Raw genomic sequence first — 14643 nt, forward strand, 5'->3', positions numbered from 1 at the left:
GAATTCAGAGTAATGATAGTAAAGATGATCCAAAATCTCGGAAACAGAATGGAGAAAATACAAGAAACATTTAACAAGGACCTAGAAGAACTAAAGAGCAAACAAACAATGATGAACAACACAATAAATGAAATTAAAAATTCTCTAGAAGGAATCAATAGCAGAATAACTGAGGCAGAAGAAAGGATAAGTGACCTGGATGATAAAATAGTGGAAATAACTACCACAGAACAGAATAAAGAAAAAAGAATGAAAAGAATTGAGGACAGTCTCAGAGACCTCTGGGACAACATTAAACGCACCAACATTCAAATTATAGGGGTCCCAGAAGAAGAAGAGAAAAAAAAAGGGACTGAGAAAATATTTGAAGAGATTATAGTTGAAAACTTCCCTAATATGGGAAAGGAAATTGTCAGTCAAGTCCAGGAAGCGCAGAGAGTCCCATACAGGATAACTCCAAGGAGAAACATGCCAAGACACATATTAATCAAACTATCAAAAATTAAATACAAAGAAAAAATATTAAAAGCAGCAAGGGAAAAGCAACAAATAGCATACAAGGAAATCCCCATAAGGTTAACAGCTGATCTTTCAGCTGAAACTCTGCAAGCCAGAAGGGAGTGGCAGGACATATTTAAAGTGATGAAAGGGAAAAACCTACGACCACAATGACTCTACGCAGCAAGGATCTCATTCAGATTTGATGGAGAAATTAAAACCTTTACAGACAAGCAAAAGCTAAGAGAATTCAGCACCACCAAACCAGCTTTACAACAAATGCTAAAGGAACTTCTCTAGGCAGGAAACACAAGAGAAGGAAAAGACCTACAATAACAAACCCAAAACAATTAAGAAAATGGTAATAGGAACATACATATCAATAACTACCTTAAATGTAAGTGGATTAAATGCTCCAACCAAAAGACATAGACTGGCTGAATGGATACAAAAACAAGACCTGTATATATGCTGTCTACAAGAGACCCACTTCAGACCTAGGGACACATACAGACTGAAAGTGAGGGGATGGAGAAAGATATTCCATGCAAATGGAAATCAAAAGAAAGCAGGTGTAGCAGTTCTCATATCAGACAAAATAGACTTTAAAATAAAGACTATTACAGGGGACAAAGAAGGACACTACATAATGATCAAGGGATCAATCCAAGAAGAAAATATAACAATTGTAAATATTTATGCACCCAACATAGGAGAACCTTAATACATAAGGCAAATGCTAACAGCCATAAAAGGAGAAATCGACAGTAACACAATAAGAGCAGGAGACTTTAACACCCACTTTCACCAGTGGACAGATCATCCAAAATGAAAATAAATAAGGAAACACAAGCCTTAAATGACACATTAAACAAGATGGACTTAATTGATATTTATAGGACATTCCATCCAAAAACAACAGAATACACTTTCTTCTCAAGTGCTCATGGAACATTCTCCAGGATAGATCATATCTTGGGTCACCAATCAAGCCTTGGTAAATTTAAGAAAATTGAAATTGTATCAAGCATCTTTTCCAACCACAACACTATGAGACTAGATATCAGTCACAGGAAAAAAATCTGTAAAAAATACAAACACATGGAGGCTAAACAATACACTACTAAATAACCAAGAGATCACTGAAGAAATCAAAGAGGAAATCAAAAAATACCTAGAAACAAATGACAATGATAACACAACAACCCAAAACCTATGGGATGCAGCAAAAGCGGTTCTAAGAGGGAAGTTTATAGCAATACAGTCCTACCTCAAGAAACAAGAAACATCTCAAATAAACAGCCTAACCTTACACCTAAAGCAATTAGAGAAAGAAGAACAAAAAAACCCAAAGTTAGCAGAAAGAAAGAAATCATAAAGATAAGATCAGAAATAAATGAAAAAGAAATGAAGGAAACAATAGCAAAGATCAATAAAACTAAAAGCTGGTTCTTTGAGAAGATAAACAAAATTGATAAACCATTAGCCAGACTCATCAAGAAAAAAAGGGAGAAGACTCAAATCAATAGAATTAGAAATGAAAAAGAAGTAACAACTGACACTGAAGAAATACAAAGGATCATGAGAGATTACTACAAGCAACTATATGCCAATACAATGGACAACCTGGAAGAAATGCACAAATTCTTAGAAAAGCACAACCTTCCGAGACTGAATGAGGAAGAAATAGAAAATATAAACAGACCAATCACAAGCACTGAAATTGAAATTGTGTTAGAAATCTTCCAACAAACAAAAGTCCACGACCAGATGGTTTCACAGGCAAATTCTATCAAACATTTCGAGAAGAGCTAACACCCATCTTTCTCAAACTCTTCCAAAATATAGCAGAGGGAGCAAGATTGTTTTGGTTTTCCTGGGTCCCTTGTATTTCCATATGAATATTATGCTCTGCTTGTTGATTTCTGGGAGGGAAAAAAAAGCAGCTAGGATTTAGATGGGGATTGTGCTGAATCACTTCATCAGTTTGGGGAATATTGCCATTTTAATTATGTTAAGCATTTCAATTTGTGAACATAGGCTATCTTTCCATTTGTTTAGATCTTCTTAATTTAATTTCTTTCAACAATGTTTTATAGTTTCAAGTGTACAAGTCTTGCACTTCTTTTGTTAAATTTTTTTCTAGGTAGCACATTTTTTTGAGTACTTATTTTCTTTCTGTTACAAGATACTCTATGCCTGTCCTGTTCATTTCTTCACCCAGACTTAAAATGAGCCATTTCTCCAAGGAGCCCTGGTTCTGTATAATGGGTAATAGTATTTAGAAAACATTATCGGCGTGCTCAGTGTGTTCTAAAATACTCATTGTAGAGAGGAAACTAAGGCTCTCTGAGTTTAAATATCTTGTTTGTTGGCCTTCTGCAGATACTATTGTCAACTAAAATGAGCCAGAATTGTTTGGAGAACACTGCATTTATGTTTGCAGCCAGAATAAATAAGAGTGGTCTAGAATATATTATTGTTGTGAGAAAGCAAGAATACTTTCCAAGATGTTTAGAAGTACTGACAAAGATGCCAACTTCAAAGACCTTTTATTGGCTGAATTTTGGTAATTTAAATATGAAAAAGAAGACCATGATTATAATAACTAGAACTAGTTGAATCTGTAAAAAGCCCTAAGTCCATGATGATGCTCAAAAAGAACAGATTGTGTTCCATAAAATCATACCTATATATGTCTGGGGATTTATGATCCCCAGTTACAAAATATACAAAAATATATACCTCATGGTTACTGGCTAAATAACTCATTAAGGATCAAGGAGTAGACTGCGGAGAAATGGATTTGTAACTGTGGTCCTTAGACCATGTTCAATATAAGAACCTCCCAAATACAACTGTGGTTGAACATATGTTGAGGGAGCCTTCAAGGAAGTCTGGGGCCTAGTTCTGGACAAATGCTCAGGGAAGTTTGAGATTTGACCTATAACTCACCTACCTCTCAGTAAATTCCTCCATGCTAGGTGTATGTTGTATACATATATCAGGTTAGTTGGCAAACACTTTCCAGAATCTCAAGCAGTGGGAGAAGTCAGGAAGCTATAACACTCCCCTCCTTCCAGAAGTATAAAGTAGGTGCTGCTTATCCCTGGAAAAAACCGTCATTCTGTTTGGTTAGTATCACTGGCAACTGTGTATTTCCACGAGGATTCTAGGGACCCAGGATGCTGTAAAGGATGCAGTGTTCCTTAATTTCTATTTTTCCTATTTTAATGAAAACCATATAGTTCTTTTTGTGTTTATCTTTCCCAATTGAGACATTTATAAGAAAGAAAAAGTAGAGAATTTTGACAGCTGTTGAAGATTCTTTATGTACAATGTGAGTCTTTGGAACTAGCAATTAGAAGGTTACAATTTGTATATTAAACAGGTAGAATAATATAAACTAACTAAATGATAATCCTTAAGTATATTCACAGTTGCTATACCCTTTGATCTTCAGCATTTTTGAAGTATGTACCATAAATCCCATTGTTTGATTATGAGCACTCATATTTTTGAGCAAAATTACTATTACTATTTTCCTGCCAACCAGAAAACTATTCTTATATCACATACAAAAGTTTAGAATGTTTATTTATGGAAAATTAAATAGTAATATTCACTATAACATGATAATGATATATTAAAACAAAAAGGCAAAAGGCAAAGGGTTCCTGGGATGAGTGTGATGGGAAGAATTTTCAGGTCACTCTGAGGTCTGACAGCATGATTATATATATACTTGGACATTTCCTAAGTGAACCATTCTAAGAGGAGTTGAACAATATTACATGCAATTGGGATTTGTTGTTTTATAAAATAATTTATTGATATAAACTATATCCATGAGAAGTGGCTGTTAGTGAAGAAAATACATGGTGAAAGGCAATTAGCATAAGCATATCCAGTCTTTGATCTTAGTGATATAAATATATTCTTTACTAAGTATACGTGAATGCTTTGTTTCTGTTAGTTTGACCAATATCCTGAGTATCTCTGAGCAGAAAATGTTCATGTTCACCTGTTGAGCAGGCCTCTGATGACTGCGGGAAGACTGGACAATTTTTTCTTTTGTCTAATTGGTGAAATCACCCCATAAGTTCTAACTATCCTATCTGATTTGTCCTCTTCTTTTTAAAATTGGAACTTTTATCTCTGAACTTATTTAAAAGGTATTATATTACTCATTTTAAAAAGGATTTAATGTAGCATCTTCTAGAACGGGTTAGTTTTTGATGTCCTATGTAGCTACTAAGTATTTTCTATCTTAGTGTATATCTCTCCTTCATGTATTTTTTTGTTTGTTTTGGAATGGTCCTTTGGGAGAATTAAAGTATTTTCCAAGAAAAAAAAATATTGGAGGTTGTGAGGAAATGTGTATTCATATAACACCACTGCTGGGGCTGGAAATTGGTGCATTCTCCATCGAGGGTAATTTGGCAATAATTTTTCACAATTATGAAGCTTATACCTTTTGACGTGCCATTTTTAGGATTTTATTCTACAGATATGCCTGAACAAATGACACATGTCCAGGGTTATTTACTGCATCACTGCTTATGATATCAAAAGGCTGGGAGTCACCTGCTGTTTATCGGTAGGGGATTGTTACCTGAATCATAGAACAGTTGTCAATTTTCTGAAACTCTAAAAAAAAATAAATAAATAAAAGGATAAGACATTTTCTATCAATAGGGAAAGATCACTGAGCTATAGTAAGTGAAAAAGCAAGTCATGGGTTAATTTCTAGAGTATCATCATTCTGTTAGAGGGGAGAAATGTAAATATGCAAGTACACTTGCTGGAAAATAGGCACCACATACTGGGAAGGATTCCCCAGAAGCAGCTGACACTGGTTCCCCCAGGGGGAGATCTTGAGGCCTCGGGGACCTGGGTGGGAAGGAGATGCCCATAGCCTGGGTGCCTTTCTCAATTTTTTTTTTTTTTTTTAAGATTTATTTATTTATTTATTTTTGGCTGCGTTGGGTCTTCGTTGCAGTGCGCAGGCTTCTCTTGTGGTGGCTTCTCTTGCTGCGGAGCACGGGCTCTAGGCACGCAGTCTTCTGTAGTGTTGGAGCACAGGCTCGGTAGTTGTGGATCGCGGGCTCTAGAGCGCAGGCTCGGTAATTGTGGCGCACGGGCTTAGTTGCTCCGCGGCAAGTGGGATCTTCCCGCACCAGGGATCGAACCCATGTCCCTTGCACTGGCAGGCGGTTCTTAACCACTGCGCCACAAGGGAAGCCCGCCTTTCTCAATTTTTTAAAAGACTTAATGTTTTTATCATACTAAGTTAAGTAAGCCAAACAGAGAAAGACAAATATCATATGAGATCGCTTATATGTGGAATCTAAAACAATTATACAAATGAACTTATTTACAGAACAGAAACAGACTCACAGACATAGAAAACAAATTTACGGTTACCAAAGGGGAAAGGGGGGGGAGGGATAAATTAGGAGTTTGGGATTAACATAAACACACTACTACATATAAAATAGATAACCAACAAGTACCTACTGTATTGCACAGGGAACTATACTCAATATCTAGTAATAACCTATAAAGGAAAAGAAATTGAAAAAGAATACATGGGAATTCCCTGGTGGTCCAGGGGTTAGGACTTGGCGCTTTCACTGCCTGGGCCGGGGTTCAATCCCCGGTCAGGGAGCTAAGATCTTGCAAGCTGCATGGCGCTGCCAAAAAAAAAAAAAAAAAAAAAAGAATATATAATATATATATATATTTTCTATATAATTATATATATATTATATATATGTATTATATAATCACTTTGCTGTACACCTGAAACTAATACAACATTGTAAATACTCCAATTTAAAAAAAAAGAAAAAAAAAAGACTAAATAAAGACTTTATTTTTTTTAGAGCAGTTCTAGGTTCCCAACAAAATTGAGAGGGAGGTACAGAGATTTCTCACATACTCCCTGACCCTCCCTCATTATCAACATTCTCCACCAGGGTGGTGCATTTTTTACCAAGGTCAAACCTACACTGAGACATCACCATCACCCAAAGTCCACAGTATACATTACTTCACTCTTGGCATCGTACATTCTATGGGTTGGACAAATTATAATGACATGTAGCCATCATTATAATATCATACAAAGTATTTTCACTGCCCTAAAAATCCTCTGTGCTCCACCTATTCATCCCTCCCTCCCTCCCTCCTAACCCCGGGCAACCACTGAGCTTTGTATTGTCTCTGGAGTTTCACCTTTTCCAGAATGTCATGTAGTTGGACTCATCCAGTATGAAGCCTTTTCAGATTGGCTTCTTTCACTTAGTTTTAATGCATTTAAGCTTCCTCCACGCCTTTCTATGGGTGATAACACATTTTTTTTTTTTTTTAGTGCTGAATAATATTCCATTGTCTGGATGTGCCACAGTTTATTTACCCATCCACCCTCTGAAGTTGGTTGCTTCTAAGTTTTGGCGGTTACGAATAAAGATGCCATAAACATCTGTGTGCAGTTTTCAGTTGTGGATCTATGTTTTTCCCTTTAAACATTTGAACGATGTAAACGTACTACCTATTTCAAAATGGAAAACTTTTGCCTGAAATGAAAAAGTAAAATAAAACAATTTTTTTTTAAAGAAAAAAATTCTCCGTAGTCCCGCAACTCTCATCATAAAGTGGTGTCATTTTTCATTTGCTGAACCCCAATTCGTCTGTATCCGTTTGTTGAAGATGTCTTTTGTGCAAGGTGCTGAGTGCTGTGGGGACTTCCCAGAGAAACACTTCAGTGCAAGCTCCGTCCACCACCTGGAAATGTCAGGTGAGGGGTGGACACAGCACGTGCTGAAGCGCGCAGGCAGCAGGGATGGCTTCCTGGAGCGGAGGGGGAAATCCCTGCCCACCTCACTGGGGAGCCAGCATCCTTTCCTGCATCTCCTTGAGGCCCGGCTTGATGTGTGATGTGTGTATACCTGTGTGATGCATTCGTGTGTGGTGTGACGTGTGTACACGTGTGATGGGTGTGTGTGTGTGGTGTGTGTTTGTGTGTTATGCACATGGCGCGTATGCTGTGTATTATGTGCTGTGCACACAATGCGTGTGTGTCCCGGGCTCGTGGCGGGATGGGTGGGCAGGCACGTGGAGCGGCCGGGCAGAGTCAGATCTTGGAGAAGCCACAGTGCGCTGACCCCCGCATCCTGGGCTCTCTCCTGCAGCCGCCAGGGGGAGCATCATGGCGCGACCTTTGACCTGTGACCCGAGGTGTCTAGTGGCTGCCCCCACCCACCTGGCAGCAATGCTGATCTGGTGGGCTCCCTTGTCTCCTGGGAGAGTGGCAGTGACAGCCCAGGGTCACAGAGGCCCTCCCCAACGAGAGCATGTCAAGGACCCGAGTCCACTTTTGTGGCTCCATAGAGAGTCCTGGCCCCAGTCCCAGCCATGCAGGGACGGTCCAACCTGGGTTTCTAACCTTCTGGAAGGAGCTGCGAGTCCCACCGGGACCGAGGAGCCTTTCTAGGGAGAACTCAGAGTCAGCTGGTCACTTGGTTTCTTTTTGAATAACAGGAATGATTGTAATTCAAGGTCTTCCCCAGAGGCCTTGAAAAAACAACACTATACAGTTTTCCCTCCAAATAATTTAATGACTGCTTGAAAACTACGTTGCTGATGAGGAAAAGTGGCAGCATTGGCACAGAGGAGAAAGTTCAGCTGAAGTCCCAGCCCCAGACCTTCTTATGTGGAATGTTCTAACAGTCTGAGGCAAAATAGCCAAGTGGATCATCAGCTGGAAGGAAGAAAACATGCTTCCCTTTTGCATTTCACTCTTTACTTCCCAGAGAAGCTGGGAGGACACAACTCTTTTCTGGAAAAAAAACCCTGTAATTCACAGTATTTGCACAATATGTCTCTGGAGAAAGACAAGAAGAATCTAAACAAATACTGTATTTGTTTAGAGAGTCGGCTACTTTCTCACCGAGACATAGGATGGCGTTTCTAAAACAACTTCTGTGTCTTCTAGGACTAAACAAATAAATCAATATCTGTGGGTAATGGGAGCTGGGTTTCTCCCTGTTGGAGAAGGGAATTACAAATATGGGAAGTGGGGAAGGTTAGAATGAATCCCTGTAGCATTGGACTGAAATTGAAATTATCAATATGAACCCGGGATTTTAATAAGTAGAGATAGATACAAGAATGGATGTAGGTGTGTATGTGGTTCCCCCCTGCCCGCACACACACACACCAACTACATATAACAGATTGTATTAGTTGCCTATGCTTAACATAACAAATTGCCCCAAAACTTAGTGGCTTAAAACAACATTTACTTATATAAAATAGATAAACAACAAGGACCTACTGTATAGCACAGGGAACTCTACTCAATATTGTGTCATAACCTATATAGTAAAAGAATCTGAAAAAGAATAGATACATGTATATGTATAACTGAATCACATTGCTGTACACTTGAAACTAACACAACATTGTAAATCAACTATACCCCAATGTAAAATAAAAAATTAAATAATGAAAAAGAATTATTCATTTGGCTTAAGTTCATCAACCATGAAAACCCTAGAGCTGTTAAAAAAAAAAAAATGCCAACAACAAACATTTATTATGTCACAGGGGACCGGGGATTGGATGGGGCTTAGCTGGATGCTCCTGACTCTTGTCTCTCACAAGGATTCAATCAAGGATGGGCGGGAACTGTGGTCTCATCTGGAGGAGGGCGGCTGGGGCGTATCCATCTCCAAGCCCCCTCACGTGGTTGCTGTTGGCGAGAACCACCTGCTCTCGAGGGCTGTTGGCCCATCTCCTCCCTCAGTTCCTTCCACGTGAGCCTCTCCCAGGGCAGTTCACAGCCTGGCAGGTGCCCCGTCAGAGCGAGGAGCCCAAGACACATGCAAGACAGAAGCCAGCGTCTCTTTATAACCTAACACGTGAAGCAATACCTCATCACTTTTGTCGTATTTTTTTTCCTTTTTTTTTTTTTTTAAAGATAATGTGTTTACTGATTTACCTTTCACCTTAACCTTTCCCCCTCAACACCAAATCTTTTTTTTTTGGCTGCACTACGCAGCATGCGGGATCTTAGTTCTCGGACCAGGGATCGAACCCCTGCCCCCTGCAGTGGAAGCCTGGAGTCCTAACCACTGAACCGCCAAGGAATTCCCACTTTTGCTGTATTCTATTCATTAGAAGTGAGTCACTTGGTCCAGCCCACACTCAGGGGGAGAGGGTTACTGTAATGTCAGTGCCTGGAATTAAGCTTCTGATGGCTGACACATTCATTTCGAAAGACACCCATCTCGAATGAACAGACTGTAAGACACAGCTACTAGCAAAACAACCAGATAAGGAGTGGGGCCACCCCTACCCTTGAAAGCCCTGGATGACCCCGCTTCTCCCTTTCTGCCCCCTGATTCCCGATCTCAGGCTTTAAATTAGCCAGTAAAGACTCTAGACACCCTGCCCTCGGACCCTAATAAAGGCAGATTCCTGCCCACTTTCTCTCCCCATGACCTTGCTGTGTGGCCCTTCCTTGGGTGTGACCTGTGAGTAGTAAATCTTGTTCCTCAAAGTTCTCTTGGTTTTTGCTGAAGTGTATCTTGCAATCGTAATAAGAACCACAAGGGTGGGCTTACAGGGTGGCGCAGTGGTTAAGAATCCGCCTGCCAATGCAGGTGACACGGGTTCGAGCCCTGGTCCGGGAAGATCCCATATGCTGCGTAGCAACTAAGCCTGTGCACCACAACTACTGAGGCTGTGCTCTAGAGCCTGTGAGCCACAACTACTGAGCCCGTGTGCCACAACTACTGAAGCCGAGGCTAGAGCTTGAGCTCCGCAACAAGAGAAGCCACCGTAATGAGAAGCCCATGCACCACAACGAAGAGTAGCCTCTGCTCGCCACAACTACAGAAAGACATGTGCAGCAACGAAGACCCAATGCAGCCAAAAATAAATAAATAAATTTATAAAAAAAAAAAAGAAAAGAACCACAAGGGCTGGTCCAACCACAACATTAGTCCCAGTGGGGAAAATGTCTATGGGGCTCCCTACAAGTGATACAGGCCTGTGTGAGTGCCCTGGGCATTCCTAGTTGGGAGGCACGTCTCTCAGGAGGCTGGGATCACTGGGGTCATAGGTCTACCACACATGTACACGTATGTATATTTATTTCCTGCCTCTATCCACTGAAAGTGCCTAAAAACACTCTGATAGCACTGAGTATACTTAGTGCTCAAGTATCTGTTTCTAAATAGCATTCTCCCCTAAAAGAAGCCAGGGCTCCTTGGACAAATGACTGAATCCAGATCTGGGGCAGAGAAAGTACAAGATGAGCTGGGAACATCTTGTGCCAGAAAGTAAGGAAATGTTTATTTTTGACATGGGAACTTGTCTGAAGAACACAGAAGCCTCTTTGAAGGGGCTCTCACTGGCTTTATCTGGGATGACTTGAGCATGAAACTAAATGATCACAATAAAGAATGATAACCCTTTGGCTGAAATAAGGACCCACGATTCCACACCAGTATAAATTCATACCTAAATAAACACATAAGGGAGATGGGAAAGCTGTTTCTTCCGTTTACTAGTCATCTAATAAATGCAGAAAGAATGATGGAATTAGAAAAATCACCATTTGGCAACCGTCAAGAATCTTCGATGAAAGCTACAAGTAGGTGGTAAAAGTCTGAAGAGCAACAGTACACTTACATAGCCGCAAAGTATCTCCCATAGATAGTCACTAATTACAAAGAGGACGTGAGTAACCTGACAGTGGAGAAATCTGGTGAACACCACCTAACACAAAGTGAGCATCACCAGCAATGAAACCAAGATTCACCTCCAGCCTCCAGATGATATGCACTGAGAAGAACAAAAAATGCCAAAAATGCATAACCTGAATCTAATCGGGAGGAAACCTTAGACAACCCAAATTGAGGGGCACCCTGGAAAATAACTGACCTATATTCTTCAAAAGTCTCAAGGCTGTGAAAGACAAGGAAAGACGGGAATGGTTGCAGAGGCTGTAGAGACATGACCTTGGAACGCCCTTGAGTCTCTCGCCCCACCCCTTGGCCCCCTTTGGCCCCGCCCCACCCTATCTGGGTCCCACCCTCTGATCCCTCTCTAGGCCCCGCCCCCTCTGCTGAGCCTAGAGTCCCGCCCACCCCACCCCTGCGTAAGAAACCAACAAGTGGGCCCTTCCCAGGAATCTCTTAACAACGCGGTGTGGAAAATCAGAAAGCCAGTGTCCAGCCTCTTGAACAACTAGGCTCAGGCCCCCCATCATCAAAAGGGGGAAACGCCATCATCTGCCCTGCAGGATTTCATACGCTGAGGTGGGTGAGGAGCTTGGACAGCAGTAACGCGCCTCTGATTTATTCACGTCTCTTCTCTCACAGGCAGCGTTTAAACGCCATCACCACCAAGGGCCCCCATTCTTCCTTCGTGCAGGTCTGGGGTGTCCGTGGCCCCTCCAGGAGCATCAGCCTTGCATCCTGACCCCCAACTCGGGAGGGGGCTTTTCAGAGGGCGCCCAGCACTGGGCCTGCTTGTGGCCCTGGGCAGGGACAGCAGCTGGTGTGCTCGCTGCTCCTGGCGCAACCCACTTCCCTCTGCTTCACCGAAAATCCATTTTTTTTCCTAAGGAAAAAGCTGGCATGTGACTAACATACTTCCCCTGAGGAAAGAAAGGCTTTGCTTTTGTATTAACTCTTAATTGTTTAAAAAGTTTAGTTAAGAAAAATATCCTCAGTTCAAAATTCCAAGTTACTGCTTAGTCTCCAGAAATGTTCTAGAATCTTCCGAGGATGAACGAGCGGTCCAAGAGCCACTCACTCCTTCCTGCAATCATGCCTCACAGTGTCCAGACTCTGCTCAAAAGTTGCCTTCGGGGAGGCTCTCTGACTCCCCAGCCCCCAGCCCCCGCGTCCTGTTTCTATACCCCCTCCCTCTTTCTTCTGCCCCCTCCCCTCCCACAAAAGCCACAGAAGCCCCAGCCCTGCTCAGTCCTCTGCATGAGTGCCCAGCGGAGGGGAGGTGCTCACTATCCCATGGTTACTAAGGGAGTGATTCAATAGCCCAAGTGGAGCATCGCCAGAGCTGCGGGCAGCGGCCTGTCCCCGGGCCCCCACGGGCCGGTGGTGCACACGGAGCAGGAGGTCACCCAGATCACCCGGGAGAGCCTCAGTTCACGTGGGGTAAGCGCAGCCTCAGAGGCCGATGCAGGTGAGAGCAATGGGTGGAGGCCCCTCAGTAAGCAGTCCTACCTCCCCTGCTGAGGACACACCCCCAGGGCTGAGTCAGCTAAGGTATTAACAAAAGGCGTGGACTCGCTGTGAGATGAAAGGAAAGCAGAGCCTCCCGGGGTTCATTCATAAACCCGCCAGGTCCTCCCTGCCCCCTCAGGTTAGGTCCCGCCCCCTCATCTGAAATATTCCTGTCCATCAGAAATGGTTGTTTTAAATGCTTTGGGGGGCAAGATAACGGGAACATCCGCCCTGGGGATTAGGATCCCACTCGAGACAGTGCACGAGGCTGAGTGAGGGACCGCGGGGGCACTGCCCACCCCACTGAGCTGAGGCTTTCTCTGCTCTGAAAGGGGCACTGCCTTGCATACTTCTGAGCTTCAGCTGGGATAACACTTGTACAATATTTGGGAAGTACTACATTTAACTGGAAATCCTCATACATTCCAAGACCCCCCGTGGATGCCCGAAACCCAGATAGTACCGAATTCTGTATATACTATGTTTTTTCCTATGCATACATACCTATGATAAAGTTTAATTTTTAAATTAGACACAGTAAGAGATTAACAACGATAAGTAATAATAAAATAGAACAATTATAGCAATAGATTGTAATGAAAGTTATGTGAATGTGCTTTCTCTCCCTCTCAAAATATCTTCCTGTGGCGTACTCACCCTTCTTCTTATGATGATGTGAGATGATAAAATGCCTATGTGATGAGATGCAGTGAGGTGAATGACACAGACATTGCGACATAGCGTTAGGCTGCTAAGGACCTTCTGACCACAAGTCCGAAGGAGGATCGCCTGCTCTGGGTGATCCTGGATCATCCAGCCGTGACGGTGTCCATGGCTGGATGTCAGCAGCAGACCACATCCATGGCTGGAGATCCTGGATGGGATGCATCAGGACAGCGTGAGATTTCATCCTGCTACTCAGAACAGCATGGCAACTCAAGACTTAATTGTTTATTTCTAGAGTTTTCCATTTAATATTTTCAGACTGGGTTGACCGCAGGTAACTGAAACTGCAGAAAACAAAATCACGGATAAGGGGGGACGACTGCATTTCTATCACAGGGTAGTAAGATGCAAACAGAAACAGAGGCGGTGTGTCAGCAAGGCTTCAACTGGTGGTTCAGAGACCACCAGGGGCTGGGAGTTCAGGGGGTGGGTAAGTACAGGGAGTTAAGTCTCAAAGGGTGGGCAGGATTTGGAGAGGTGGGTGGAAGACGCTTGGGGCCGGGGCGTGGTGGGCTGGGTGGAGAAGCAGGTGGGAAGCAGTACGGTGAGGACGAGTTTGGAGAGCGGAGGGGGAGGGGTGGTACCAAGGAGCAAGGGTGACTGGGGAGGCGGGTGGGGCTCATTCTGCAGGGCCTTTAGGCCACAGTGACTGGTGAGCAGGGAGTGACATGAACTGGTGAGACTGGATTATACATGGGCTAAGGGGGGCAGGGCACCCGTAGGAAGACTGGAGTGTGGTCCAGGCCAGAGAGGTTGGAGGCCTGGACTAGGCTGGGAGCGGGTGGGCGGACAGGAGATCCTCGGTGTGGCTGGCCGGCCGGGAAGGGACCTGATGCTGATGAGGATGGAGGGAGGGGAGGAGCCCAAACACGACCCTGGGTTTCTGGCTGGTGGAGTGGGTGGCTGGTGGTGTGATTTACGGAGGGGGGCCACGCAGGCCCAGGCTTGAGGAGGAGAGCCAGCTCCCCGCAGTGGCCACCTTAGGCTCCAGGCGCCCACTGGACCTGCAGGGAGGGCAGAGGTGTCGTGTAGCAGCTGGTGGCACGAATGGGGCTCAGCGCACAGGCGATCGATATCTAGATAACGCTGGACAGTGAGAATCACTGGGACTGCTTGCTGATGGAGAGACTGCAGGAAGAAGAGAGGAAGGCGGCGG

General features: G+C 43.2%; 1 protein-coding gene across 1 annotated transcript in view; it reads right to left on the minus strand.

Moving 5' to 3' along the window:
- TRPM1 (transient receptor potential cation channel subfamily M member 1) overlaps positions 1-7713 on the minus strand; it is an 83262-nt gene extending 75549 nt beyond the window's left edge. The window contains exon 1 of the mRNA XM_061181412.1: positions 7618-7713. Within this exon, the coding sequence (XP_061037395.1) occupies positions 7618-7713 (96 nt within the window). The remainder of the gene's footprint in view (positions 1-7617) is intronic.
- Between the last annotated feature and the right edge of the window lie 6930 nt (positions 7714-14643).

This window comes from Eubalaena glacialis, chromosome 2 (assembly GCF_028564815.1).
Source record: "Eubalaena glacialis isolate mEubGla1 chromosome 2, mEubGla1.1.hap2.+ XY, whole genome shotgun sequence".
NCBI lineage: Eukaryota > Metazoa > Chordata > Mammalia > Artiodactyla > Balaenidae > Eubalaena > Eubalaena glacialis.